At 34.9% G+C, this 27,987-nt stretch overlaps 1 protein-coding gene across 2 annotated transcripts in view; it reads right to left on the bottom strand.

The window, feature by feature from the left end:
• Positions 1–27,987, bottom strand: part of spg (dedicator of cytokinesis spg) — an 869,351-nt gene that overhangs the window by 680,307 nt on the left and 161,057 nt on the right. For both annotated transcript variants that reach the window (XM_090390789.1, XM_090390790.1), the window contains one exon: positions 22,773–22,918. In XM_090390789.1, the coding sequence (XP_090246915.1) occupies positions 22,773–22,918 (146 nt within the window). The remainder of the gene's footprint in view (positions 1–22,772; positions 22,919–27,987) is intronic.

The raw sequence follows: 27,987 nt of genomic DNA, 5'->3' as shown, positions 1-27,987 counted from the left end.
AAACAATCCTCAGACACTTCCCATGCTCCATGACATTCATTCCATGTAGTTTCTTATGCCATGGCACTGCTCCAAATTGCCTCCTAAGTTTGTCATAATTGCCAGCTTTGTAGTTCTGCATAAACCTTTTCTTAACTGAAATTTCCACATGTTGAGCAATCTCCCAGGACAAGACTGCATGGTCACTTTCCCCCAATCAGAGGAAGAGTTCTTTCTGCAGTTATAGCTAGATCTATGCTATTACCAGATGCAACACTCCTGGTCACTTCCATCATGTGCTGTTTCAGGTAATTATCCCTTAGTAACTGTATAAATTCCATTTTCATTTTGCCATATGCACTTTCTTCCTTCCAATCTATATCAGGATAGTTGTAGTCTCCCATGATAACTGCTTGGCCTGCATGCATTGTGCTAATCTGCTGATGTATGTGATCGACATTTTCTTCTGGAGCCTCCAAATCTATAAGAAAATGTGGGTGCTTGTAGGCAGCAAACCAAAACAATATATTTTGTCCTACTGGCATCTATCTCACACCAGACAGCTTCGAATGAACCATTTCCATCAGATCTACAATCTTCCTTAACTTCTATTTTTTTTTGGTTGAAGTTCTTCAGCTATCATTAATAATACCCTCCCTCCTGCCCTATTTCTTCTATCTTCTCTGAAAATACAATATCCATTGGATTCTATCCCTGTAACTACATCTTTCTCTGACAACAAGGTCTCAATGATGCCAAGTCGAGAGGACCAATGCTAAAAACTCCTCTCCTTTATTTCTGATACTTTGGGCATTCATGTACATGCATTTCAACATCCCCTTGAGTCCACAATTACCCTTACATAATTTCATTATCTGCCCATTCAGATTCAAAACCTGGGAAATAGCACCCAGCTCTTCATAATCATTCTTGACCTCATACTTATCTATTCCAGGGCTGCTAGACACATGCTTAATTGCTTCCCTCCTAATATCTCTAATTTCCCTGGTTTTGCACTTCCAACCTCTCAATGAACAACACTTTCTTAAAGCACATAACTCCAAAACCATTTAAGTGCAGTCATCAGGCATATAAAAATCCTTTCATCCATCAAATTCGCTCCATACATCTATAAACTGCACACCATTCCTCCTGCACAATCTTCTCATTGATAATCATGGCCCTTCTTAATTCTATCCTATCATACAGAAGTAGCAGACTCACAATCTTTACTTTTTACTGTTTATTTTTGCTTCTTTTCACAACTCTTTCATATCTTCTCTCACTGCATATTTCTCGCCTTTCAAATCATTTGGGCCTGCTAAAACAGTTAATTTGTTTGCTTCTTTCTTCTGAAAACTTAAAGCTTCACTAATATCCTCATCTTCGCACCTGGAAAACATGCTTTTATCACTTTCTCATTAAGTATATCTTTTATCATCGAATAATGCAATAAATGCAAAATGCATTAATAAAAGAAATATGTATCATACTAGGAGTAACTTGTAAATTAAGCATCTTAACTGAAGAAGGTACATAAAAGACTAATTTGAATTGGATAGAAATCAATCTTACTGTCTGGACACAAATAAAAAAATAATAAATAAATAAAATAAAAAATACTCCAATGACATATGGTACAATGTATTTCAATTAAGTTACATCAACATATTACAGATGTATAGTAAAACATTCTTTCCATAAAAATCAAAAATCATTTATTTTTGTGCCTAAAAACAAAAAAAAAAAAGTTTCTTTTCTACACTCAACACACTTAAGAAAGAGCAAATGACATCCTGCACTGTCTTTTCAACTTTGCCCTTCCTGTTCTCTTTAATAATCATTTTTACTACATCCATTATGACAATTAAGATCAAAGAGTCAGAATAATGTCAAAAAGTAAATTAAATGATATAGAAATTGCTATAAAAAACTTGGAATAAAAATGCCAGCAAAAACTGAATATTTTTATGAGATAATTGGATCTTTAAATTTGAAAATAAAATTGTAAAGAGCCAAGGAGATAATCATTTATTTTCCATCCTTGACCATTATGGAAAATTATGGAAAAGTTTTATTTTTCTAAAATTGAAAGCATCAATTTTGGAAAAATTGGTCCTTTCAATAACAGAATAACTTTCAATAACAAATTCCAATAACAGAATTCTCTCCACATCTCTCCATTTTTTTAAACAAATTCAGCATAATTCTAAGCAATAATTCATAATTCATAAGCAATAATTCTCCCACATCTCTCAAACCCCACTTTTCCGACCTCCCTCCATTCAGTCATACTTCCTTCCTTCAACAATGAATGTATATCACCATATGACAGGATGCCACTGAAAAAGAAGACAGCCAGCAACATCCCACAAAGGTATGTCCAGTTTTTTCTTCCTACATATTCTTCATTGATCTGTCCATATAAAACACCAGTAATGTTCTAGAATTTGAGTAAAAAGCCAATGATGATATAAAAAAGAGGTACTCCTAAACAAAAATAGGCTAAATAGCCATAAAAATAAAAATTAAGCATTCCTTTCAGACGATCAACAAAACTGGAAACTACTTAATGATTTCAACTAATAGTTGTAACATTAAAAAATTCTTAATTCTCGGCCGTTTTTTTTTTTTTTGTTTTAATTCCATTAACGCTCACAACCTTAAACATTTTTTTTTCTATGTGAAAGGGGCACCAAAGAAAAACAAGAATCTACTTCACTTTAAATACTACATTCTTCTCCTCCACATGATCCAAATGCACATTATACTTCGATTTTCCATTTTGGTTATGAAGTAAAAGCAGTAATTTGCCATTACAGTTTAAAGCTAAAACACATTTTTTAAAAACAAGAATTCACATATGCTTTGAGAAAAACAAGTAAGGTTTTTTTTTTGTTTGTATATTTCATCAATTATAAGTATATTTTTGAATATTAATTTTTGAATTAATATGCCCAACTGTGAGATTTAAATTTACAATATTCATTTCTAACCTGCAATCTTGCATTTTAGTGATTTAGTTTCTTGTCAATTCAGTTAAAAAAATCATGTTATATCCATATGTAGTATTATATTATTTTTTCAGGCATCTTCATGGAGTCAGAGACCTCAGAGTGGAAGTCTTACTCAAGTTATAATAGTCAGTGTCAGCCTGACACTATAACTTATTCAATGACAGAGCACTTTTGACCAGCAGCTCTTGGCAGCGCATTTCACCCATTTAATATTCTCCAAACAAAAATCTAGTCCTCAAGTCTCTACTAATTACACATATTCTTAACAGAATTTCTAGAGATTAACCCTTGTTCTCTATGTAATTTATTTTTTCTGTGGCAATCTTTTCAAACCTTTTTATGAGGGATTTCTGAAAAATAAAGTAACAAGTTTGTTTTTTCCTGAGGATGTTTAATAATAGGAAGGTGAAATTATACACCAAGAAATAAGTGAACACGCACTACTTCTCTGCAAAGTCTCCAAATTTATTGATGCACTTGTCCAAATGATAGATCAGTTTATCAATAGTTCTGAAGAAATCCATGCTCACAACATCACACCAAATGTTGGCTTTCAGTTTGGCCAATGTTGCAAAGTAAAGCTCTGCATTAACTGTTCCTCCCATCAGCAAGAAATCTACTAACAGAACACCTGGATGATCCCAGAATGCTGTAATCATGACTTTTTGGATTTTTTGTGCAGAGGAGATTGTGGATGTTTCCAGGTCATGGAGTCTTGTTTGCTTTCTGGAATAAAGTGATGAACCCAGATTTCTTTGCCTGTGACTAGGCAAGCAAGAAAATCCTTACCTTTGTCCCTGTATTGCAGTAGATTCCCCAGACACATTCCCCCCCCCTCTGGCAAATCTCAGAGCACCCAGCAGGAGCACACCTTTCGAAAGCCAAGGATATCGTGAACAATTTCATAAACAGAGGAGTTACTCAAGTTCACCACTTGTGAAATTTCACACAGTTTCACTCGTCAGTCTTCAAGAACAGTGCCCTTAATGCACAAAATGTTGTCATCTGTCTTGCTCGATGAAGGTCTGCCTGCCCAATATCAACCTTCAATGTCACTACTGCCTGCGCCAAAAACACACCTGATTCTTTGACACTACGTTTTCACCGTACACAACAACCAGTTCAGGGTGAATGTTACTTGGTCATTAATTTTTGCAAGCCTCTTTTGTTTACAAAAAAACAAATAATTCCACAGATACCTGTTTTAGACCATGTTTGCATGGTAGGTACCATCTTGCAACTGGAATTAGCTGTAAGGCAACAGTAGTACCACACTGCAATGGTGGTCTTTTTGAACATTATTAACAGGTCTATCTGTCTGTGCTTTTTCTCATTTCCTTTCATTATTATTAAGAAAAAAAAAATGTGTTATCTTACTTTTCAAAAATCCTTCATAATAATGTGTATGTTTCTATCACATCTTCTCTTTTCCACCTCTCAACTAGACTTCGTAAACCATAAACCTTCAACTCATCCTCATAAAGAGCCTTTATATCGCTCTCTTGGCACACATGCCTCTGGATCCTCTCCATCACTTCTCATCCCAAAAAAAATCCAGACAACCAGATCTGGTTGTGGTCTTATCAAATAGAGAAGATTTATAACTTCCTTATCTCTGATTGTCAGTGTTCTTCAACATCTAAGTAATCAACACTATCAACACTTCTGCAATATGCCTATAAAAATTGAACTCCCAGTCCACTCCACAATTACCCCAAAAATCTACAGCATCATCAATTTCCTGTAGTTCATTTCTATTAATGTATCAGGTCATCCCAAAGGTAATGTCATTTTTAGCATTAAGTTTTAAAAGGATATAAAAGATAAATCACTTGCTAATTTAATCAAGTATATATTCTCCATTTGAATCAATAACGCTCTTCCAACATTGTGAAAGCTTTGTAATGCCATTTCTATAGAATTCAGGAGGTTTGGAGGCAAAGAAGTCACGTAGGTCCAATTTCAGTGCCTTTAGGGTATTGTAAAATACGGTGGATGTGGAAGCTTTTCCCAGCCAAGTTCCTCAATCTTGGTAGTGATTCTTGCACTATGATGGAATGCATCATCATGGTGAAAAATAACAACACCCTTTCAATTGACAAGAGAACAACTCTTTTCTTTCAGTTTTTCATTCAATCGATGGAGTTGTTCATAATATACTTCAGCTGTGATTGTTTGGTTTTGTGGTAAGAGTTCAAAGTGTATAATACCAGCCATATCCCACCAAACGCTTAACAGAACCTTCTGGGGGTGAAGGTCTTGTTTGGCTGAAGTTTAGTCTGTTTCCACTGTCTTTGGCACTTAAAATTCTCATGAAGTATCCACTTTTCATCACTGATAACTACATGACTCAAGAATGAAGAGAAGTGCAGATATTGATGCACTCTCTTCAAATGTTGTTTGTCAGTTTGTGAGGAACCCATTTGCCAAGCTTAGTCACTATTCCAAGTTCTTGCAAATGGCGATGGATGGTCAATGACAATGAATTAAGATCTTTTGCTAAATCTTCAACAGTTGCATTGACATTTCTTGCAATAGTGGCTTCCAGCATATCGTTATTGAGAAAGACAGGGCACCCAGAGTGAGGAGAGTCTTTCAAGCTAAAGTCCCCCTTGTCGAAATGTTTGGAACCATCACTGGCACTTTTGCATATTCAAAACATTAACACTATACACTTCTTGCACATTTTTTTACAGTGTTAGCAGCATTGTTGCCTTTTTTTGAACTCAAAAAGCATAATGTGCTCTTCAGTGACCTCCATAGCAATAAATGGCTATTTAAACAATAACTTGTATATGATGTTCTTGCAATTAGAATGAGACTGCCTCAGCTTATTACTTATAAAGCTTTAAAAATTCTTGTTTAGACAAGCTGAGACATGGTTGAACAAGTACAGTACAAAGAATGACATTACTTATATACAGCTTACAATCTTTTCATTCCAAAGTGAATAACCATCATTTTGCCATAGTCGCCCATGATGAAAAGTGGAGATACTTTATGAGAATGTTAAGTGCCAAAGACAGTTATCCTCTGCTGCCCATACTGCTAATCTAATTAAATCATCCTGCAAGATTTCTGTATCATTGTTATTAACCAATGCAATATCCATTTTTGTGTCATCAGCAAAAGATTGGATATTTCCCTTTAAATCACTTCATATATTAGTTACATATAACAATACAGTACGTGCACAGCATTATACATACACCAATCTGTGTGAGTGTATGTGTATCATTATACAATTATGTCCTATATCATTGATATACAAAAGTATTATTTTTATAAAGCAGTTAATCAAATGCAGTTTTCATATTCAGTAGTATTATTTTTTTTTAATTTTTTTTTATGAAGAGCACATCCACGAATGGTTGGTCAACCTATAGTACATTAGTATCATGAATGGGCAATAAAGAACTTATTTACATTTGATTTGAAAAGCTGTGGGTTGTATTCCTTGGGAAACACATGATGGAAGACTGTTCCAGAGGGGCGGCAGTGAAAGAGATATATGAAGACGAGAAATTTGTTCTGTTAGTTTGGACAGATTTGCAAGAGGGTGGGGGAAAACTATTAATGCCAATGCTGATAAACAGTGGCCATAGAAGTATTTATAGCAGTTGCATGCTGCAGAGACTGAACACCTGTGCCAAAGTGAGTGGAGTGTATTAGTGAGAGGGGGGGGGGGGGTCTTCAATCAATCTAACTGCTCCTTTCTGTATAGAATCCAGTATTTTCATATAGCTCTTAGAAAACACTATCCCAGATATGAGAGGAGTTTTCAATGGTTGGTTGGTTGATTTGCGATTTGTATAGAGTTAAGAGCTGTTCAGAGTTAAAGTAGCACACCTTGAGCAAAAGAGAAAGCCTAATTTTTTTGAATGCAGAGGAGGCAATAGTTGTGATATGTTTGTTCCAAAAAAGATTAGAGTTATTCTGAGAAGGTGAATCTCATCTTGAATAGAGATTTGAGTATTGTCAAGGATAAGATTGGATGAACAGGGTTCTTTTTTGTGGGAAATAATGCAGAGCTGTGTTTTGCAGGCATTGATGAATGTTTTGAAGATCAGAATTTAATGTAGTAGAGGTTACAATTTCTGGAGGCTGTGGTGATTTATGCTTTCCAGGGTTTATCAAACAAAAAGGAGGAGAGCAATGTGTTGTCATCAGCAAAACTGTGTACTGGATTGGCAGTCAGCTGGAGTAGATTGTTTATATATATAGAAGGAAAAGAGAGTGGGAAAGAACAGAGCCTTGTAGGGCTCCAGCATTAGTTGTACAAATAGAAGATAAGGAGCCATCCACCATCACTCAAAGCGAGTGTTCAGCCAAAAAGCTGACTACCCAATTGCAGAAGTCAAGGGCTAGACCGAATGATGAGAATTTACTTAATAGACCTTTGTGCCAAACTAAGTCAAAAGCTTTGAAGATACCAAGATTCAGAAAAGCTTTCCAAGGTGTTTGTCCAGAGATGGGTGATATAGGTTAGTAGAACCTCTGTTGATTGACAGTGATGGAATCCATACTGTAGTTATTTATTACATTAGAGTCTTCAAGGTAGTGTAGGAGTTTGCCACTGATGGTTCTTTCCATTTCTTTAAAAAGAATTGAGGCAAGAGAAATTGGGCAGTAGTTTGAAGGTAAGAATTTGTCACCCTTCTTAGGAATAGGTTGTATGTAGTTGTATCTGCAGGATAGATACCAGTGGAATAAAAAAGTGGTGTAAATAGGCAGCATAAAGTGGGAGTCAGCTCTGGGACACAGACCTTTAGAACAATTGCAGGGATGCCATCAAGGCCAGGAGAATTTTTGCTATCCAATTTGAGCGAAATTTTTCTGATCTATTTCTGGAAAAGGATCAAACACAACATTGAGTGTTTGGTGTTTGGAATAGTTGGGGGACATTTACAATGATAGCTATGCAAGAGTTGAAGGAAAAGTAGGAAGCCAGTAGGTTGGCTTTTCTATAGGTGATGATACAATAGTACCACCTGAATGTAATAGTGGTGGGAGTAGTTTCAGGAAGAAATTACAGCCAATAGCTTTAGCTAGAGCCCAGAAGGCATGGCTGCCATTTGGGAAGGATGCATTTTAGCTCTCTCAAAATCAGATTTCTATGTGGTGATAATGTTCTTGCAGCTATTCTGGGCTTCTGGTGTACGCTGTATAGGAAGATGTAGTTTTGGATGCAAGCCAGTTGTAGTATGCCTGACTCTTCTTTTATACAGCCTTGGCACACCTGTGGGAGAACCATGGGGATGAGAATTTAGGATAAAGTAGGGAATAAATGTTTCCATGACAATGAGTATTATTTCAGTGAGTCTTTCTGCACATAGGATGAGGTCAGGTGACCAAAAACAGTAATCTGACCAAGAAAATGAAGGGTAGAAGTTGCAAAGATCATTCCACTCGGCTTTCTGTGATCTCCACTATGTTATAGTCTGAGCTGCCTGGAGAGCAAACATTCACAGTGTACTTAGATGGGTCACTGGTGAGGAAGAGATCCAAAGTGTTTGGAAGTGGTTGGGATTGTCCAGTATTCTGGTGGGCATGTGGACAATTTGTGAAAGATCATTTGTGATTGCAAAAGTCTTGGCCCTGCCTGATCTGTGCAGTTGGAAGCAACCAGTCAGCTAGTGTTGCAGACTTTGATGTCCCCAATTAGATCCTGAATGGAGAACTTTACAAGCAAATTCTTTATTCAGGATTTAACATACTAAATATTACTAGTTAGTAGATGCCTGCACATCAGCACATAATTATGAAAATTTCCTTGTGTCATGTGATAATATGTATTCTATATGTGCTATATACTGAAGTTTATTCCTGTATAACTGAATTCAGAAGGAGAATTTTGTATTAGAATAGTGAGAATTGTGTAAGGGAATTGTTAAATTATTTGTAAATCCCATTAAGCTGTCTAGTACAGGGGTTCCCAACCCTATGCCCGAAGGCACCATGGCACCCGTCGACCAATTTGTGTGTGCGCCCGCCGCTGTTCAACCGTGTGCCGTATAGTTTGAAATAATCACACAACAATTCATGGCATGCTATATGACGCATGCGTTAATGACACATGACGAGTATTAAATGCATACAATGTAAAGTAGACACGCATTCGAAGTTGTTCATTCCAGTTTAAGAACTGGAATATCATCATATTCTCCTAATTATGAAGCACTGGCCAATGAAATGCAATGCCAAAGATCACACTAACTTACATATATATATTTAAATTTTTATATAATGTAAACTTTTAAGTAATAAAACATTTGATTATAATGTAAACTTTGTATGTATTCATTTAACAAAAGAATTCAAAAAATTTGCTTGAAAATATAGATGGTGCCCGTCGCCCTATCGGTATTTTAGAATGTGCTCTAGGAAACAAAAAGGTTGGGAACCCCCTGGTCTAGTTCATTACGAAATTTCCAAACAGATAATAAGTAATAATCCAAAATAATCGTATGTAATCTGTATGAGTCAAGCGTAGCGCCGGAGGCTGTACCTATGCAGAAAGTGACTTCAGAACATCTACCTGGAATACAGTAACCTAACAGATTAGAGAGAGTGTGGGATCACCCAATGGGCATGAACTGTGAGGTTCGTGCGGAAAAGACACATTGAAGAGGGTGCATGAAAGGGTGAATAAAGAACAATGTGCGCCATATTACGATATTAGATATTTAGATATTACGAGCCCTTTTCATTCTTCAGTTCCTGGATTCCAGCTTTGGAAGGTTTGTCGGGTGATTTGTGAGAGAGCAGTGGGTCGATTACAACGATGTCAGACGACGAGGCCTATTCCCGAGAATGCTCGAGGATTTCCAAGCGAAGCTGATCATGATATGACGGCCTATGCAGAATCGAGCCTTCAAAAAAGATCCCATCGAAGAGAATGGAGGAAGTTTCCTGTGGAGCAGCAGAAAACGCGCCAAAGTCCGGAAGTGATTCAGGGTTAGTGTAGTGCATCGCCAGGCGCAGAGACAGCTGAAAACTATACAGGATGGTAACCCAGATCTACATGTGATAGTGTCATGAAAATCAGTAAGGATCTGGTAATGTAAAGAATTTCATTCTTTGTTAAGATCGCTTTGAAGAAAGGAATTTTGTGTATACTGTAAGCTAAGGACATTTTTCTAGAGAACTTTTAAGTGAGAATTTGAATGAATTAGTTAAACCCTGTGGAACAAAGAAGAATTGTTGATAGACAGTATTTTGATTGAGAATGACTAAGCTTGACTAATGAAATTTAGAATTAAGATAGCTATTGATAGAGTATTAATGAAAGTGTTTAATGTGTATTCAATGAATGACTTGTGAAAGGAATTATAACCTAGTAGTGTTATGCTTACACTTAATCTTATCTTTTCATAATTGAAGGATTTAGCTTACTCAACTTCATTGATGTGACTTAGTATGAACCTTGACTTAGTGAGAGTTTTTTTCTATTGAATATTTGAATTTTCTTAACTGTAAATGTTTTGTGCAATAAATATGTTTTGTACCTTATACCTGAGTTTATGCCTGATTACGAATTCAAACCACCACTTATGAAATAGAACCTTTTTGGCGGGAAAGAATTTAGATATTGTAGTTCAAGTTCTTGTTGAAAGGCTTATACACTGGTTAAACATGATAACTAATAATTAAGGAATTGACAGTGTACACTAGAAATATAAATTAAAAACAACTTTAATAAATACTTTCCGATATTTTGGCAACGTCACGTTGCCATCTTCTTGGGAACTTAAAATAAAGAACAGGTGCACTTGTGTGCACCTGTTCTTTATTGCTACATAATAGCAAATCAGCTGTTATGTAGCACTTTAACTACATAACAGCCATTTACTGTTATGTAGCACTTGCGTGCACCTGTTCTTTATTTTAAGTTCGCAAGAAGATGGCAATGTGATGTTGCCGAAATATCGGAAAGTATTTATTCAAGTTGTTTTTAATTTATATTTCTAGTGTACGCTGTCAATTCCTTAATTATTAGTTATCATGTAGTTCAAGTGAGATTCAGGTCACGATTACTAACTGAATCTGCTCAGCGCTAGCGTAAGATTAATTATTGTGTGTATCCCTTTTGAATTTAGAATTGTTTCCCTGAACAAGAGTCTTTTCTGTTATAGGCTATTGGCTGGTGCAGCAATAAAAAAAAATAAATTTTGCCAGTATCCGAAAAGGAAATAGTACTGAATTAATATTTAAGAGGCACAACAGTAGATTAGACAGCAGGCTGATTAGGGATAGAATAAAGTAAAATATAGAGAAAGCAACGACATAACACCCCCCAAGGAAGATGATTTTGCTGTTTGGAGAGTTGGATTGGAGAAAATCGACATTTAAGGAAATGTGATTGAAAAGTTCAGGGAGGCTGTTGACATTAGGTTTAGCATATAGGCATTGATTATAAATACAGTATACTTAAAATTTGAACAAATTTAATCAATGTAGTACTTCTGCATCACATACAGTCTATGAGAAGATAATATGGTCCTTCAATGACCTTTTTTTAAATCAATAAAACTTCAGTCTAAAAAACTAGTTTCTATAAAAATCCACAAGATAATTTTTGAGCCATATAAATCAGACCATACTATACTATAAAAAGTCACAATCTCATATCAGATTCTTGAATTTTCTGTTATATTTGATTATGCTTGGATTAATCTAGTTCATGCTAAAGATTTCCTTGATAGATAAACAACATTTTTATAATAAATCATTCTCTTAACTCCAAGCTAGCAGCATGTGAAGCAGAACAAATCTATTTTAGCATATGGATCTGAGTTGAATTCGAGATTCAAGATCTGAGTTGAATGACTGATTCAAGACCAGAGACTTAAGGTATGAAAAACTTCAAGAAAAACGATCAGGTTTTTGACACACAAGGTCTCAAAAACCTATAACATCATGTGTGAGAGAGAGAGAGAATTAATGTGTTTCTCAAAGAATTGTATTATTTGGGTGGAGAAAACAGTATAAGGAAGACTGTTTCAAATGATGTAGGTATGTGGAGAGCTATTATTAAGCAAACAGCTTTCTTCTGGATATATTCAATTCAAGCATTCTGTGGGAAGATTTTGGTGGACCACCCCCAGATGTGAGAACAATATTCTAAGGTTAGGCAGCTTTGAGATTTATAAAGTGTTCAGAGTAGAATATTTTATCTATTTTTATAAGGATTGTGGACAAGGCTACAATCCTTATAAAATAGATAAGATGATGTTCTCAATAAAATATTAGTACATTCAATAAATTAATTACATCCCCCCCATCCCTCCTGAAACCACCATACAAAATCACAGCAAAATTATTCCTATCTCTTTAAAGTTCTCTATAAATACAATCTCCATGTCACTTTCAAACCACTCATTCAGCTAGCTACCTACATCCAGTCTCATAAGGATCAACTTCATCCTGGAGTTACTTCTGCCTGCAGTTTAGCCTCCTTTGGACCTGTTAATATCTACCCTGAATAACACAAAAATTATACTCACAATCATCTGTATGAAAAATGAGTGGCAGACCATACTCTGGATATTTTTTCACACAGAATTAAATGGAAAAGACACTATACCCACATAACATGGTTTATAGTGTGTGTATTTATGCACACACTATACATTTTCTGTACAGAATTTTTACACTGTTTTTAGAATCAGCATCAGCTAAGAATCACCCCAACAGGTATGGCTGCATTCGTTTGCCAAAAATCTGGTGGATAGTAATTCTGAAACCAAACATAGCCTGACTTCTCCATATTATGGAAAATTCTTCACCTATTTAAAAGATCACGGATTACATTGATCAGGTGAAATTTGAGTCACACTTAAAATTTGTGGATTTATGTATGTGAAATACCTCATTTGAAATGTCATCATAACCAAAGAACAATTCTATAACTCTTATTTGAGTGCTGTGTGCTTATCACAGTAATAATTGTGCTCTAGTGATGCTGAGTACAAAGCCAGCAAAACATTAATATATTTAATAAATTAATTATATGTTTTCCTCTTGGTTTGTTTATATCATGAAGCACAATTATGAATAATCACTAATGCCTAAGCCTTTCTATAGGTATACTGAGGCTGGAGGAATTAGAAATATCAATACTATCCAGCATTATTCTGTTTTTGGTGTTCTTCTGATAAAAGATAAAAAGGAGATATACTGAAGGTGGTTTGTGGAATAGGAAGAGGAGAATATCTGCTGAGATCATTTAAACAAGAGTTAAAGGTGAGCTGATTGCAAGAGGTCTGCATTATCTTTAGGAGATGTCACCATTGTTCCATTATTTGCATGTGAAAGAACATGATACAGAAAGGTTCCATAAACTGAATGGATGTAAAAAGGTAACGAATGAAGGAGTAAATTAGAAAGAGAATCTAATACAGAGAAAATTAGAAGAAAACCTTTTTTTAGACATCTCCAGGATAGATGACAACAGAAATATCAAATTCTAGAATTTCAGAACGGATGGCACAAACAAAGAGGACAGCCCACTTGAGAGTGGGCAGATGATGTAAAGCAGTGGTGTAGAAAGAGTTCACAAGAGCTGAGTTGCCTGAAAATGGACAGAAAGGGATGATAGAAAATAATGAAAACTGCATCTGACACCAATAGACACTGTATCTATGAGTGTTGATGGACCATTCCATCTGGATGTGAGGGAGGGAGGTGGACAGAAGTTTTATACAACAGCCAAGGGACCAAATGGCTCAAATACCATTTGAACAGGAAGCAAGATAAGTACATTTGTCCCTAATAAAATATGTTTTAGATTTTTTTTCTTTTTCTTTCTTTTTTTTTTTTTTCAGCTATTACAGGCTATAACATAAGCTGAGTGAGAAGTTGAAGCTTTTAACTTGAGCCACTCAGTATGCTGCATTTAGCTTAGACTTAGACTGTTTTGGCAATTTTGCTGAAAAAACATGGCTTAGATAAAGGATTTGGAGTGAAGTAGGAATAAGTGTTTGAATCAGAAGAGGAAGCATAATCAAACCAACGAAAAAGGTATAGAAATCCCAAGATCAGCCCAGCTGACACTATTAAAGGTTAAGACTGGCTGGAAAAAGGATGACCTGTAAAAAAGAAACATGGAAAACATTATGGCATTAGTGGAAAGGCCATATTAAAAATGAAGATACTAGAGAACTTTGCATTATGTAAGAGAGTTAAATCCAATAATGTGATTATTTAATCAGAATGAAAGATTAGCAAAACAAGTGTTTCAGGCAAAAAATGGAAAGAAAAAAGATCCAAAGGATTTCACCTCCTTTGGATCTTTTTAAATAATGCCATAGTATTTCTGCAAGAGGTGGAGTGCCATAATTCAGCTTTACCTCTTTTTCATTAATGCCTCATATGATGTAGGTCCCTATCTTCACTTCTGTTCAGATTGTCCCAGTATGATTCTCACTGCTTGTCTTGTCTCTAGATGAGACATCAACCTTTAATAACAGGGTTATGTCTCAGCCTATATATCTGACTATTCATAAAACTACATAAAAATCTGACAATCATTTTACTTATGTTCGTTTTTAACAGTATTGTGTATGCTGATAAAAAAATTCATTATGGAGAAATACATTTTGGTTATATAATGAAATAATCTTTAAAAATATGTGTGTTCACATTTATTAATGCAATTGCACATTTAGTAGTGTCAGACCACCATGTAGTTAAGAGGTGGTGATATAAAATGAAACTTAAATGTACTTAAACAGTTAACTTGCTTACCATAATGTTGTAATCCTTAGAAATTCACACAGAAATAACATTGTATGTATATCATTCTATGTTCATTTATAGTACTGTTTGTATGCCATACGCTACTGCAACAAGCAAGTGCTATGGTAATAGCAGCCATGTTGTCATGCAAGTTTCACTTTGAATCTTGGTAAAGGACATGTGCATTAGTCGTTTTTATAACAACTGTCAGTGGGAAACATCACGAATAAGCAAAGAGTACACAAGCAAGGGAAGGAGAGCCAAAAAGGTCTAATAAAGGTTTCACAAGTTAATGAAAAACATATGTAGTTTCAAACGATATATATTTCTCAATGGCTATTTGTGTAAGATAATCTCTCTCTCTCTCCTGAAAAGTAAAAACAACCTCCAGCCATTCAAGTACCTAAACAACAGGCATCTTCTTTCATATTATTATTATTATGATTATTATTGTATTGGAACCTCAATGGAGTCTGAAGACTCATAACAGGAGACTCAAACTATTCACATCACTATCATACCTCTCCTTGAACCCATTAACAGATAAAGCACTCACAACTGATTCAGGCAACCCATTCCATTCCATTCACTTGCCACTCTCCAAACAAAAAATCTACTTGTCATGCCTTTGCTAACCACACTCTTACCCAACTTCCAGGGATGATCTCTTGTTCTATCCCTTCTAAGTACTGAAACCTTTACTCTGCATCAAACCTATGAAACTCTTTAACTAAGAGTTTCATAGGTTTGATGAGTCATGAAAGAGGTGACATGACTTTATCATGTCACCTCTTTTTTTGCCTTTTTTGCCTGTCAGCCAACTTCTGCAATCCACACACACACACACACACACACACACACACACACACACACACACACACACAATTGATTAAACCTCATATGAAACATTCCTCAGACCAATAACCGTTTTAGTTGCTCAACTCTCAATCCTCTCCACTGTACTTTCTCATTCCCAAGATCTAAATCCCTACTTTCATCTATTTCCTGGAGTACAGTTCCATCAATGTGGTACACTCCTTATAATTGATTTATCCCAAAATGCATAACCTTATATTTCTCCATATTAAACTGACACCCATTATCTTTTACCAATACCGACAGACTATTTCAATCATACTGCAAGCTCCCCACATTGGCTTAACTATTACTCTACCTCATTTTACGTCATCAGCAAACAAATGAATATTTCTTTACAGTAGTGGTCCTAGAAGATCTTGTTTCACACTACAAGTCACTGGATTCCGCTTCTCTATAAGGGAAAACAGTTGGATCTGAAGAAGATTCAAAGATGAACAAGGAGAAAAAGAAATCACTTGAGTTAAACATAGAGAATTCACATCAAATAAGTGGTGTCAGTGGAACTAGCTATAGATCCAGGAATAAGCTGTTTGTTTGTATAGAAATGCTAGAAGTGTAAGAAACAATGCAAATGAAATGGTTGCATTAATTGAGTCTGTTTCACCCAAAAATTGTTGGAAGAGCTGAGACATGGTTGAATGAGGACAGCATCCTCACAGGAATAGAGATGTGTTTATTGAGGACAGAAAGGGTAAAAACAGAGGGGAAGTGCTATTGATGATAAAGAAAGAATTATGTCCATACAAAGTAGAGATGCAAGAAGGAAATAGTGTCAGTGGTTTTGAGGCAGTATGGTGTGAGATAGAGGTGAATAGAATGAAATACTTAGTTGAATGTTGTTATAGACCTGGTAATGTGGATAGTAGTGACTATAAAATGTATCATCAAATTAACCAAGCAAATAAGAAAAGGGTGATTATTAAGGGTGATTTTAACTATGGCAACACAGACTTGGATGATGAGATAGCAACTGGAAGTAAAAAAATCAGTTTCTTGAGTTTTTGAAGGACAACTACATCAGACAGTACATAACATGAGGATTGAGGGTCTTGGATTTGATCATCTCATCAGAGGATGTAATTATAAATGAGGTGTCAAATCACCCTCCAGGTGGTTGCCAGCAGTGTGAGGATCTCTGTGAGAAAAGGATATATGTGGAACTACAAAGATAGTGATTATGAAGAGCTAAGGAGACAATCTGCAGGTGTAGCATCGAATAAGGAGTTAGTTGGAAAAGAGATCAATGCAGATTGGGGGGATATTCAAGAACTATCTAGTAGAAGCAATGTCTAAATATATTCCAATGGTCAGGAGGTTAAATAAGGTGAGTGTGAAATGGATGAAGAGATTAAGCATGCGATACAGAGAAAAAAGACACTATGGAGGTAGCTTATGAGAAGTGGAAATAACCAATTTCATGAGGATTACAAAAAACAGGCAAGAAGGGTGACTTGGTTGGTAAGGGTAGCAAAAGTGAAGTATGAGCAGCAGTTAGCTAATAAAGCCAAAAAGAATCCTAGGGTGTTCTTTCGATATGTAGCCAGCAATAAAAGAATGATTATGGAAAGATAACACTGACTCCAGAAAATGGTATAAGGACAACTACTGCAGAAGATATAATGGAGATACTTCACGAGCAGTTCATAAAAGTCCTTCATTCTTGTGAAATGTGACATCATGAAGAGATTGAGGGCAGTTGCAGATGGAGAAGAGAGACTTGCTCACTTGCAGTCTCTCTCTTCTCCATCCTCCCCATATGGGGAATTGAGCGAATTTGATGTTATTAAGGCTGTGGGACTAGATAATATATCACCATGTATTCTGAAGGAATGTGCCAGGTAGTTGACATCTCCCTTGACATATTTTTTAAATATGAGTCTTGCATTGGGTCAAGTTCCAAAGGAATGGAAAGAGGGCAAGATTGTGCCACTTCATAAAGGAGGTGATAGAACTCAGGCCTATCTATGTGTCAGGTGTTGTCATTAAGTTGTTGGAGAAGCTAGTGAGAACTAGGATCCAAAAGTGGGTTGACAACAATGGAATTATCTTTGATGGACAGCATGAATTGGCTAAAGGGAGGTCATGTTTTAGTAATCTACTTACTCATTACAATAAGGTGACAGCTTCCTTGGACAGAGGAAAAGGATACACAGTAGTATACTTAGATTTCGCAAAGGCTTTGATAGATTACCGCATGATAAGTTAATAGTAAAACTGGAGCAGATGGAGTTCGATATTAGATTAGTGCAATGGATCGGAGCCTGGCTATCTGATACGTATCAGCAAGTTATGTATGGTGGAGCAATATCCAGGAAGAGGAAAGTCACTAGTAGTGTGCTTTAGGGGTCTGTTTTAGGGTCATTGCTATTTAACCTGGATGTTAATGATATTGGCAAACATTTGGATGGGGATATTCAGTTGTTTGCAAATTATGCAAAGTTGGGATGAACTATGAAAAGTAAAGAAGATGTTGTGGCCTTACAAGAAGACCAGAATAAATTGAGTGAATGGGCAGGGAAATGGGGATGCCAGATCCCCAGTGGATGGGATGGGATGTAGAATTTATGCTTGGTGGGGATATATTGTTGGAAGTGGAGGAAATAAGAGATCTTGGGCATGATAGTGGATAAAGATCTGAAATTTAGGGGACACATTGCCAAAATTGTGAAGACAATACAAAGAATTCTGGGAATGATGTGGAGGATACTGACTTATAGAAGTAAAGAGATTCTTGTTCCATTGTATAAGGCTTGGATTAGGCCACAAATGGAATTCTGTGCACAGATTTGGTCACCTGGTTTTCAAAAGGATGAAGAGATATTGGAAAGGATCCAGAGAAGACTTATTAAAATAGTTTCTGATCTCTGGAATGTCGAATATGAGGAAGTGTTGAGAAGATGCAATTTACAGAGTCTAATAGATAGGAGGAAGAGGGGTGTGTGATAGAGACCTACAAGTTAGTAAAGTGTTATTACAGGATTAATGTTGTAGAGGTTTTACAGCAAAAGATGGGAGATCAGGAGAGAACTAGAGGTCATCCCTGGAAACTGTATAAGAAGGGTATGAACAAGGAAGTGAGAAGCAGGTTTCTGGCATGCAGAGTTGTGAATGATTGGAATGCCTTGCATGCGAGTGTGGCGTCTGCAAGAGTTTGAATGTGTTTAAGGCGTGATATGATGAGTGTGTATGACAAAAAAACCTCCTAGATAAGCCTTTGACTCCATGGGGTCGTAGGTTAATAATAATTATATTAATAATAAAATACTTTTTGATTGAAGTCCAGCAGTCATCCTCTTATCCAAATCATATCCATTCTCATCTGTTCTAATTTACGAAACAGATTTCATGTGGTATTCTGTCAAATGCCTTTGCAAAATCCAGCAGAATCATCATGTAGCCATTTCCTTTATCCAACTAAGCTGTCGCTATTATAAAAGTGTTGAAAGTTTTTCCATTTAATTATACCATAAATTAAAGATGCCAAGAAATTACGTTCTTGCTTTCATCCTTTATCCACGTGTAAGCAAACAAAGTTTGCGCATGAGGTAAATTCATCATTGGACAACTTGTATATATAGGCTGTTGACTTTACCTCGCTTGCCTTAGTATCCCATAATGCAAAGCACATATCTTACAGACGTACAGAATGCTTTGATTTATGGTAAGTTTGCACATGAAGTAATGAGACCTCAATAAAGGGTCGAAACCAATCCGGGTAGTGACCCTTCCGTTTTCACTTAGCATTATACGTGTCCATAGGGACATGTGCTTTTCATTATGGGATATTAAGGCAAGTGATGTGAAGTCATAGCCTATATAAGAGTTGCCCAGTTGTGAAGTTATTCACGTGCAAAACTTGTTTGCTTACAATTGGATAAAGGATGAAAGCAAGAATGTAATTTCTTGGCATCTTTAATTTATAATATAACCAAGTGAAAAAACTTTCAACATCTCTAATCTAGAATATTTTAATAATAAGGTGTGATACCTTTTAGTTATTATATATGGAAATATGAATTCTGCATTGCTTCAACCTTGGATCTCTTTTGGATCTGGCATCAACTGATGAGACTATATTAAAGGTCGAAAACCTGTCTGGGTAGTGACCTTCCCATAATGCATAGCATTATACCTGTCCATAAGGATATATGCTTTGCATTATGGGATGCTAAGGCAAGTAATGTGAAGTCATTAACCTCTATATATGAGTTGCCCAGTCGTGAAGTTACTTCACATGCAAACTTTGTTTGCTTACACTTGGATAAAGGATTAAACTAAAAATATAATTTCTTGCCATCTTTAATTTATTTGTCTATTATAAAAAGTCAGGAAATTACTAAGACATGATTAATTGTCTCACAAAACCATGTTGCCCCCTCATAGAACATCATATTCATATCAACCCATTCTCGAATTCACTTTTACCACCACTCCTGAGACGGTGATCGGTCAATAATTTGCTACTGCAGTCATTGAACCTCCCTTATGCAAGGAAATTATTTTTATATTATTAGTTTATTATTATTATGATATATTAATAATTCCAAGAATGCATCCAGAACAATCCCAAACAGAAGAAAACCCTAAAATATGAGAGAACTTTAGAAACTGTTTAATGTAGTTCTGCTATAATTTATTTTATTTTATTATTTTATCATCTGTATATTATTATACTGATATATATGAAAAGTTTCTTTTTATTTTGTGAATTAATTTTTAATTTAGTATATATTTTATTTAGTATTTTTTTTCACCAGAGGTCAGGCTAGGGTAAATGATTAACAAATCATTTAGATTCATCTTACTTTTGTATATAGTGTCATGTAGCTTGCATCCTGTACATATATATGTTTTCCTGATGATGACCTCAATACAGAGTAAAAGTGTTGAATATTAGTTTCTTAATTATAAGTAATTATTCCAACATGTGTGTTGTGTCCTCATAAATTCTTCACAATGAATGCTGACCACTGTAACCTTAAAAGAAACAATTAACATTTGCCTTGTTCTAACCACCTAACTCACACTCGAAACGTTTAATATACACTCGCTTTCATTCTCCTTCCATAAATCCTTTAACTTTAGGCAAATGCATGCCACATACACACATGCACACTATGCCATACAAATCACAAATTCAAATCACCCAACAATGACATGTTTACAGCCATTACTTTACTGTGTACCGGAATCATACCGATAATATTTCATCTAAACAAAAAAGGCACGGTTTATTTCTTAAGTTATTTAATCCCAACTAAAATATGAAAAAATGACTTCTTTCAGCAGGTGCCAACAATGACACAACACATACCAGATACTTATATTTTAACTACTTATCTACATATACAACTTCTATGCAAGGTTAATATACAAAAAGAGTAAGGAAACAATCAAAGTAAATAAATCAAATATCAAATCAATGAATGAATGTCGAAATGTTTTTGCATAATAACCCTGAAAGGTATTGCAGTCATCGAATTTTAAAAAATGTCAAATTTCATTTAAAAAAATTTTCAAGACAGGGAGGGATTACTGTTATTATTTTGAATCATTATACAGATGTAATCAGATGAATTATAACTCAAAAAATAGGTCAAACTTCAAGAAGCCTAGAAATCAGGAAGAAGGAACATGTAGGAGATGTCAATCACAACAAAACAGACACCTCAGGCTTGGCACATCATTTCTCATCTTCAAACCATGTAATAGATTGGGATAACAACTCCATGTTATCCCAGTCCTTCCATATATAGAAGAGGATTGCAGTTGTCGAACATTTTTAAAGAAGCTGCAGTAGTCCTACGAACAGGATGTAACCTTAATCGTAACCAAGGGATTATATTAAAGGACATGTGGAAAAATCTGATTAACTCATTAAGTCTAGTGGAGCTACATTACGCCAAAAATTATGTAATGCGACTTTGTAATAATGACTGACTCTGCACGCGTATCATGTCATGCGAGCCTTCCAATTTTGTCTAACTGTTGTTAACCGTTTTTGCATTTCTTTGTTTTTTTTGCATTTACTAGTACCTTCTCTTCTTGACAAAGCTAGTCAGTTACAGCTAGCAAAACTAGTAGACGTTTTTTATATATGTGTATTAAAACCTATGGTCTTGTAATCCAAATATTATGTATTAATACTAAATGTATATTCGAATGTGTTTTAAAATAACCACCACCGCATCCAGATCACTTCACAGAGGGGAATTAGTGTATAGTTTGTGAATGGCGTGAACTGTTTGTAGTTTATGTTTGCTTCCTTTATTGTAATTTGATTTAAAATTATTTATAGTCCTTTCTCACACATTACAAATTTACTATAAGTTCTGAAATGTGCATGCGTGCGTGCGAAGCGATATACCTTCTATAGCTACTACAGTAGACTCTTGCTATAGCAAATATCATTAAGAAAAAAGGCCAACAAGTAAGCACATAACTTTTCAAGCTTCTTCAGGCCTCCAGTAAGTAAGTGGAAAAACAGTCTCACACAGGCAATAAAAATCACCAACCACTTGAAGGAATTGTTACAAGCATCCATATTTGAACTTATAACCAGTGGGTTGGGGAAAAAACACTTAACCAATAACAGATGTATAATAAAAAAAAACTTAGTTATGCTTTTTTATTAATAATGAAATATTAAAAAGCCTGAAATATCTAACTTCCTAATTTACAACAATTACACAAGTACTTAACCTGTCAAAAAACTAAAATTGATCTGTTGGTAGGACACAAATAAACTATTTTCCCATATTCACCTTTTTAGAAGCTGCAAAGAAAATATATCATTTCTATTTTTTAGGTTTACACATAACAATCATATCTAAAAATGGACTACAAAATGAAGCTCCATTCAGTTTTCACCTGATAATATTAAGGCCAAGTTGTTATCATCTGGAAGGATATATAAAAGAATTATACTATAAAATAAAATAATTAAATTCATTATAATACATTTATGGACTGAATTACCATTTGGCATAAGAAATATTAACATTTTATCTCAAATGGTAATTGAATCCATTAATCTATTATAGTGGGTGCTGTTCATCATTCAATTTCACTGAATGAAAGAAATATTAAATTTAAATAAAACAGAAAATTACTCACTGATCAACAATCTTGAAAACCGAGTAAAATAAAATCAATTACCTAATGAACTCAGCCTGCTGAGCATCATAAAGAGAAAAATAAATCTCTACATCCTCTATAAAGGTATAACCAAAGTCTCTCATACATAAATAAAGATGATGTGTGTGTGCTCTCATTGGTTCCTTCCTCTTAATTGTACCTCTTCCCTAACCGTATAAAAAGAATTAGATATTATAAAAAATTAAGAAAACAATTCAAAGATATACTTAATAATCCATAATCATATTATACAATTCCATGAAGTATATGCATGTACATCCACTTCTATGCATTGGTGAATGAATGAGGTGCAGTCATTTCATAACAATATCTACATAATGAATTGTTCTGCAGTGCAAATATACTGTACTTACTACAACAGCTTGATGTACCACATTCTATAATGATTTTTTAAGATAAGACAGATATTAAGATAGTTATCTGGTTTAGAGAATCAACTACCATTTGAGATAAAAACTTTAATAATAAAATTCTATGTTTCAATCTTTATATCAAGGTCATCTTTAGGAATATATACATCTATATACACACTACTGCATTACAGCAACACACTACGTGGAGCAATGTGGAGAAACATTCTATAAATGATGACAGTGATCAATATCAAAGTCTTGCACTTTTCTCCTTCCTAAGTTTAATGTCAGTCCTACCAATAAAAGCTTGCAAGCCTAGCGTATATTTAGTACCATGGGTGAACTAATGGTCAGAACTCTGGAAAGTTTTCTCTAGAGATCAACTTAATACTTTTTTAAGCCATTGCACCTCCAATACACAGGACAATAGCAGTCTGTCTATCTGCCTCTCTCTCTCTCTCTCTCACACACACACACACACACACAATGAAAATTATCTACTACCTAAAGACATTCATAAATATTTTATACCACAGTGGCATAAAACTGTGGTATAATATATTCATAAACAGCAGATAATGGTCTAACCCATTGCCTGCTGGGTGAAGAGCAGGAATACTATCCACTCAGGTAACCAGGTTATGTTTCACCACATATCGAAGATACTAAAGACTGGATCCCATTTTCGTGATGGTTTCAACATACTTCTATGAGTCCAAAATTTAAAAGATCACTCAAACATGAAACTGACTGTTATAATGTGCAAGATATTTTCAAGTTATTTAATAGCAAAAGTACTAGGTAATGCTGAATCTTCAGCTCCCAAAAACTTCATCTGATTTCAAATCTATCACATCTCTTTCTGATGCAATAATACTTATGAAAGAAGTATGCTCTATATAATTGTTTTAAACATTAATGAAGATTCATTTCATTTTGTAATGATGGATAATGTTGTTATTAAAAACAGATTAACTCTTATTATTGCTAATGATAAAAAATTGTCTGTTACAATCTGGAAATGCTTACACTACTATTACTTCACTGTCAGTGCCTCACAATAAGTTTTTTCATGCTCCAACTATACCAGTTTCAAAACCAGTGACTTAATAAATAGTCTCATTTATTTTGTTCTACTGGTGATCTATGTTTAAATGGCAAGATGAATAATTGCCAACACCTAAGCCTTTCATAACAATTTGGTCCAACACTGGACTCAAATTTTGTAGGAATCTACACAATGCCAGAAACAAATTTAAGTATCAAATTTGGTCAATTTTAGCTGAGTAATCCAACCTACAGAAAGTCCACAGAAGAAAAAATTCCCCAAGATCATTCATTTTAATATCAATGAGCTAAAATCTCAGGGTGCTTAGACAACATTAGAACCAATTATATGCCATGTTTGGTCAATATCCATTGAACTATACAATGTGCAGAGGTGTCATTGGAGAAGGCAAATCCCACCCCCTTTAATTTTTGTCTAAATGAGCTGCAATTTTCAGAAAAAAACAACTATATTCCAAATATGAATGGTATCATTTGAATAATGCAACCTGTGCAGCAAATAACACAGAAATTTAATTAGTCATTAAAATTTGAAAATTATATCTACTAGTTTTGTACACCTACAAAGAATTGGTGGCTTCATCAAGGTTTAATGAAAAGAATATATAAATAGATAAAGTTGTCTAAATGCTGAAAAACTGTTACAAGAAAAATAAATAAATTTATACTAACAAATGTGAAGTCACGGTGGAATGCATTAAAAGTCTGCAGTTAATGACAAAACGTGATTGTTAGCAAAGTTGAAGTCAATGATGTTAAAATATTTAATAAGCAATTTCCATGATCATAACTGATTCCTTCTGAAGTCTAGAATAAAAATTATCTTCTAAATAAGGCAAGGGTGAAACTTTAGAATCTACAGCATGGTTAGTATTAGAAGTATGACTGACTAGATCAAATCTTTCTTTTCTTTTTGGACTTGGCCTCTGCACCATGTTCCTTTTTTCTCATTCTCAAATCCATGGCTTGTCTGTCCTATATAGGCTATATAAGCAAAAGAGCAGATTCCTATATACTCTTGAGTATATGTAGAAAGGTGCCCTATGTTTAGGAGCCCTCAGGAGGCTATGAACAAATTTTTTTGGAATGATGGTGAAGGAATGAAGCATGAAAAAAATGACCATATGTGTACGCTTATAATGTGCCTCAAGAGAAAAACCATTGTCAGACTGTTCGGTGATGAGAACATTCAAAAAAAGTTTTCAATCTTCTTCAAGCTCTAATATAAATTTGATTGTAGGTTTGTAAGAATTAAGAGAATGAAGAAATTGTTGCAGACTTGGGAGGTTATATTTCTAAATAATAAAAATATCATCGACATATCTTCCAGCAAACTGCTGGTTTCAAATTCGTTTTCCTAGGAAAGTCTTTTCAAAATTCTCCATAAAAAAAAAAATCAGCTGAAGGATGAGAGAGAGAGAGGGTGGGGGGGAGAGCTGCCCATCGCAAGTCCAAATTATTTCAGTGGAATAATGTGTTTTACACATTATTCCACAGGAAAAAAAAAAAAGGACTGGAGACAGTGTTCAAATAAGCTAGTAACATCTGAAGGAAACAGGTCTCAAATAAGGTTTAACACATCATCTACTGGAACATTAGTAAATAGGGATACCATGTCGAGACTTGCAAGGATGTCAGTGGATGATACTTGCAAACGCAATAGTTTCTAGCTCAGTTTCATCCCACAAAATGTGGGATGACTTTTTGATGCAAGAGTCAGAGGACCCCATGTGATCTATTAACATATTAGCCATGTTTGAATAAGGCATAACTTGGGGTGCTGATATCATCTACAACTGGTCACAAAGGAATACCGGGTTTGTATATTTTAGGAAAAGCTGTAAAATCATGGAGGAATAGGATGTAATGACCTGAGCTTTTGTAATAATCCTGGAAGTCAGTTTGGGATTTTTAAGTCAATCACTGGTTTTTATATGGGTTGTTCATATAAGATCATGATCCAAAACTGAGTAGGTGGAAGAGTCAGAAAGCAAACTTTCTGATTTAATTTTTTCATTTATAATCTTCTGCATTTAGAACTACTACTGTGTTCCCTTTATGCAATGGTAGTAAAGCAAAGCGAAGAGTAAGCTTCTGCCATAACCAGACAATTCCTTAATTATGTCTGCAGTTATCTGAAATAAAAAAATAATAAATGATACAGTTGAATATGTGGCTCAATATAGTATGATGAAGACAAAAGAAAATTGCATTGACATGGTTGTAAGCCTAGAGTGATTTGTGAGGATTAGTTTACAAATCATCAATTAATAAAAAAGAAAGAAAAAAATCTGTTTAATTTATATTTCCAATTTGTCCTTGAATGTTAGACAAGTAACATGGCTTCAGTGAAATCAATTAATGCTCTGACAGGAGCGTAATCCTATCTACATGGTGCATAATGGGAATAAGTTGGGTTTTTCCACCAGTTCTGTGGGATGAAAAAACCAAGTTATCAGTTGAAAGCCATAGTAAATGTCTTTTTTCATCCTAAGAATAAACCCTAGGTCTTTCCAACCAAACAGAATAACTGAAACCAAAGGAAAGGTCTCAATTTATATTTGTAAAGCTTTAATTTAAAAAATACTCTGTCCATGTGAATTCAAATTCTGAATATTTTTTCTTCTGAAAAAACAAATTAAAATCTCAATTTATTTATCATTCATTTAAAATCAACCTTTTGCAAAAAAAAGTTATCAACCTGGTATATGCAACACTGAACTCAGTGCTACCACTTCACTGTATGAAGCAATTCAAGTGTATGAGGAGACAGTACTAAAGCTATTGCACAAACTGAATAAAAATTCTGCAGTAGGAACTGATGGAATACCAGCACGGATGCTAAGTGTTCACTGAATTGGCTATTCCTTTGACCAGGCTATATAATTTCAGTCTCAGAACAGGGTAGATACCATCAGAGTGGAAAGAATGTATGGTAATTAATCCCATTGCACAAGGGTGGTGTAAAGACTGATCTATCCAACTATCGACCAATCAGTATCTCAGGAGTGGTGGTAAAGATTTTGGGAAACTTGGTTAGGACTGGCATTGAGAAATGGATTGACAGAGAATCTCTACTTTGTAATGAACATTATGGGTTTACTAAGGGAAGGTCATGTTTTAACAACTTACTCACATTCTATAATAATGTTAGCCATGGGGAATAGATAATAGATACACAAGTTAGACAAGAGGAATGGATTATGATACTTTTGGATATTGCTAAGGTTTTTGACAGAATACAGCATGGAAGACTGCTGCATAAACTGGAGAATATGGGATTGCATTATAAACTATTGCCATGGATAAAGAGGATGATTGACTGACAGTTATCAAAAAGTCATATGTGGGGGTGTGAATCTGCAAGGTTCAAGTTAGGTAGGGTAATCAGGAGTGCTGCTGATATAGTACTTGTAGAATAATTTGAATAAGCTGGAACTATGGGCATGTGAAAATGGATGTCAATGTCAGTAAATGCAAAATCATGCACTTTGGAGTGATTAGATATCCAAGATCGTATATCATATTGATGAGATTATGCTAGAAAAAACTAATCAGGCTCAGGATCTTGCAGAGTTAGTAGACAGAAAGTTGAAGTAGGGGCCATTTGCAAAGATTGCAAATACAACTCAAAAGATAATTTCAATGCTGAAATGAACTTTGACATGTAAAGATAAGGATATCATTTTACCTCTTTACAAGGCCTTGATAAGACCTCACTTGGACTACTGTGCGCAGGTCTCCTCGTTTCCGTTGTGATTTCAGTACAGTGGAGAGAGAGAGAGAGAGTGCAA

This window comes from Typopeltis vanoorti, chromosome 3, assembly GCF_054136105.1.
Source record: "Typopeltis vanoorti isolate ZY-2024b chromosome 3, IOZ_Tvanoo_1.0, whole genome shotgun sequence".
In the NCBI taxonomy this organism is placed as follows: domain Eukaryota; kingdom Metazoa; phylum Arthropoda; class Arachnida; order Uropygi; family Thelyphonidae; genus Typopeltis; species Typopeltis vanoorti.
Note: the sequence above shows the minus strand (reverse complement) of the source record. Positions and strands in the feature narration are given on the sequence as shown.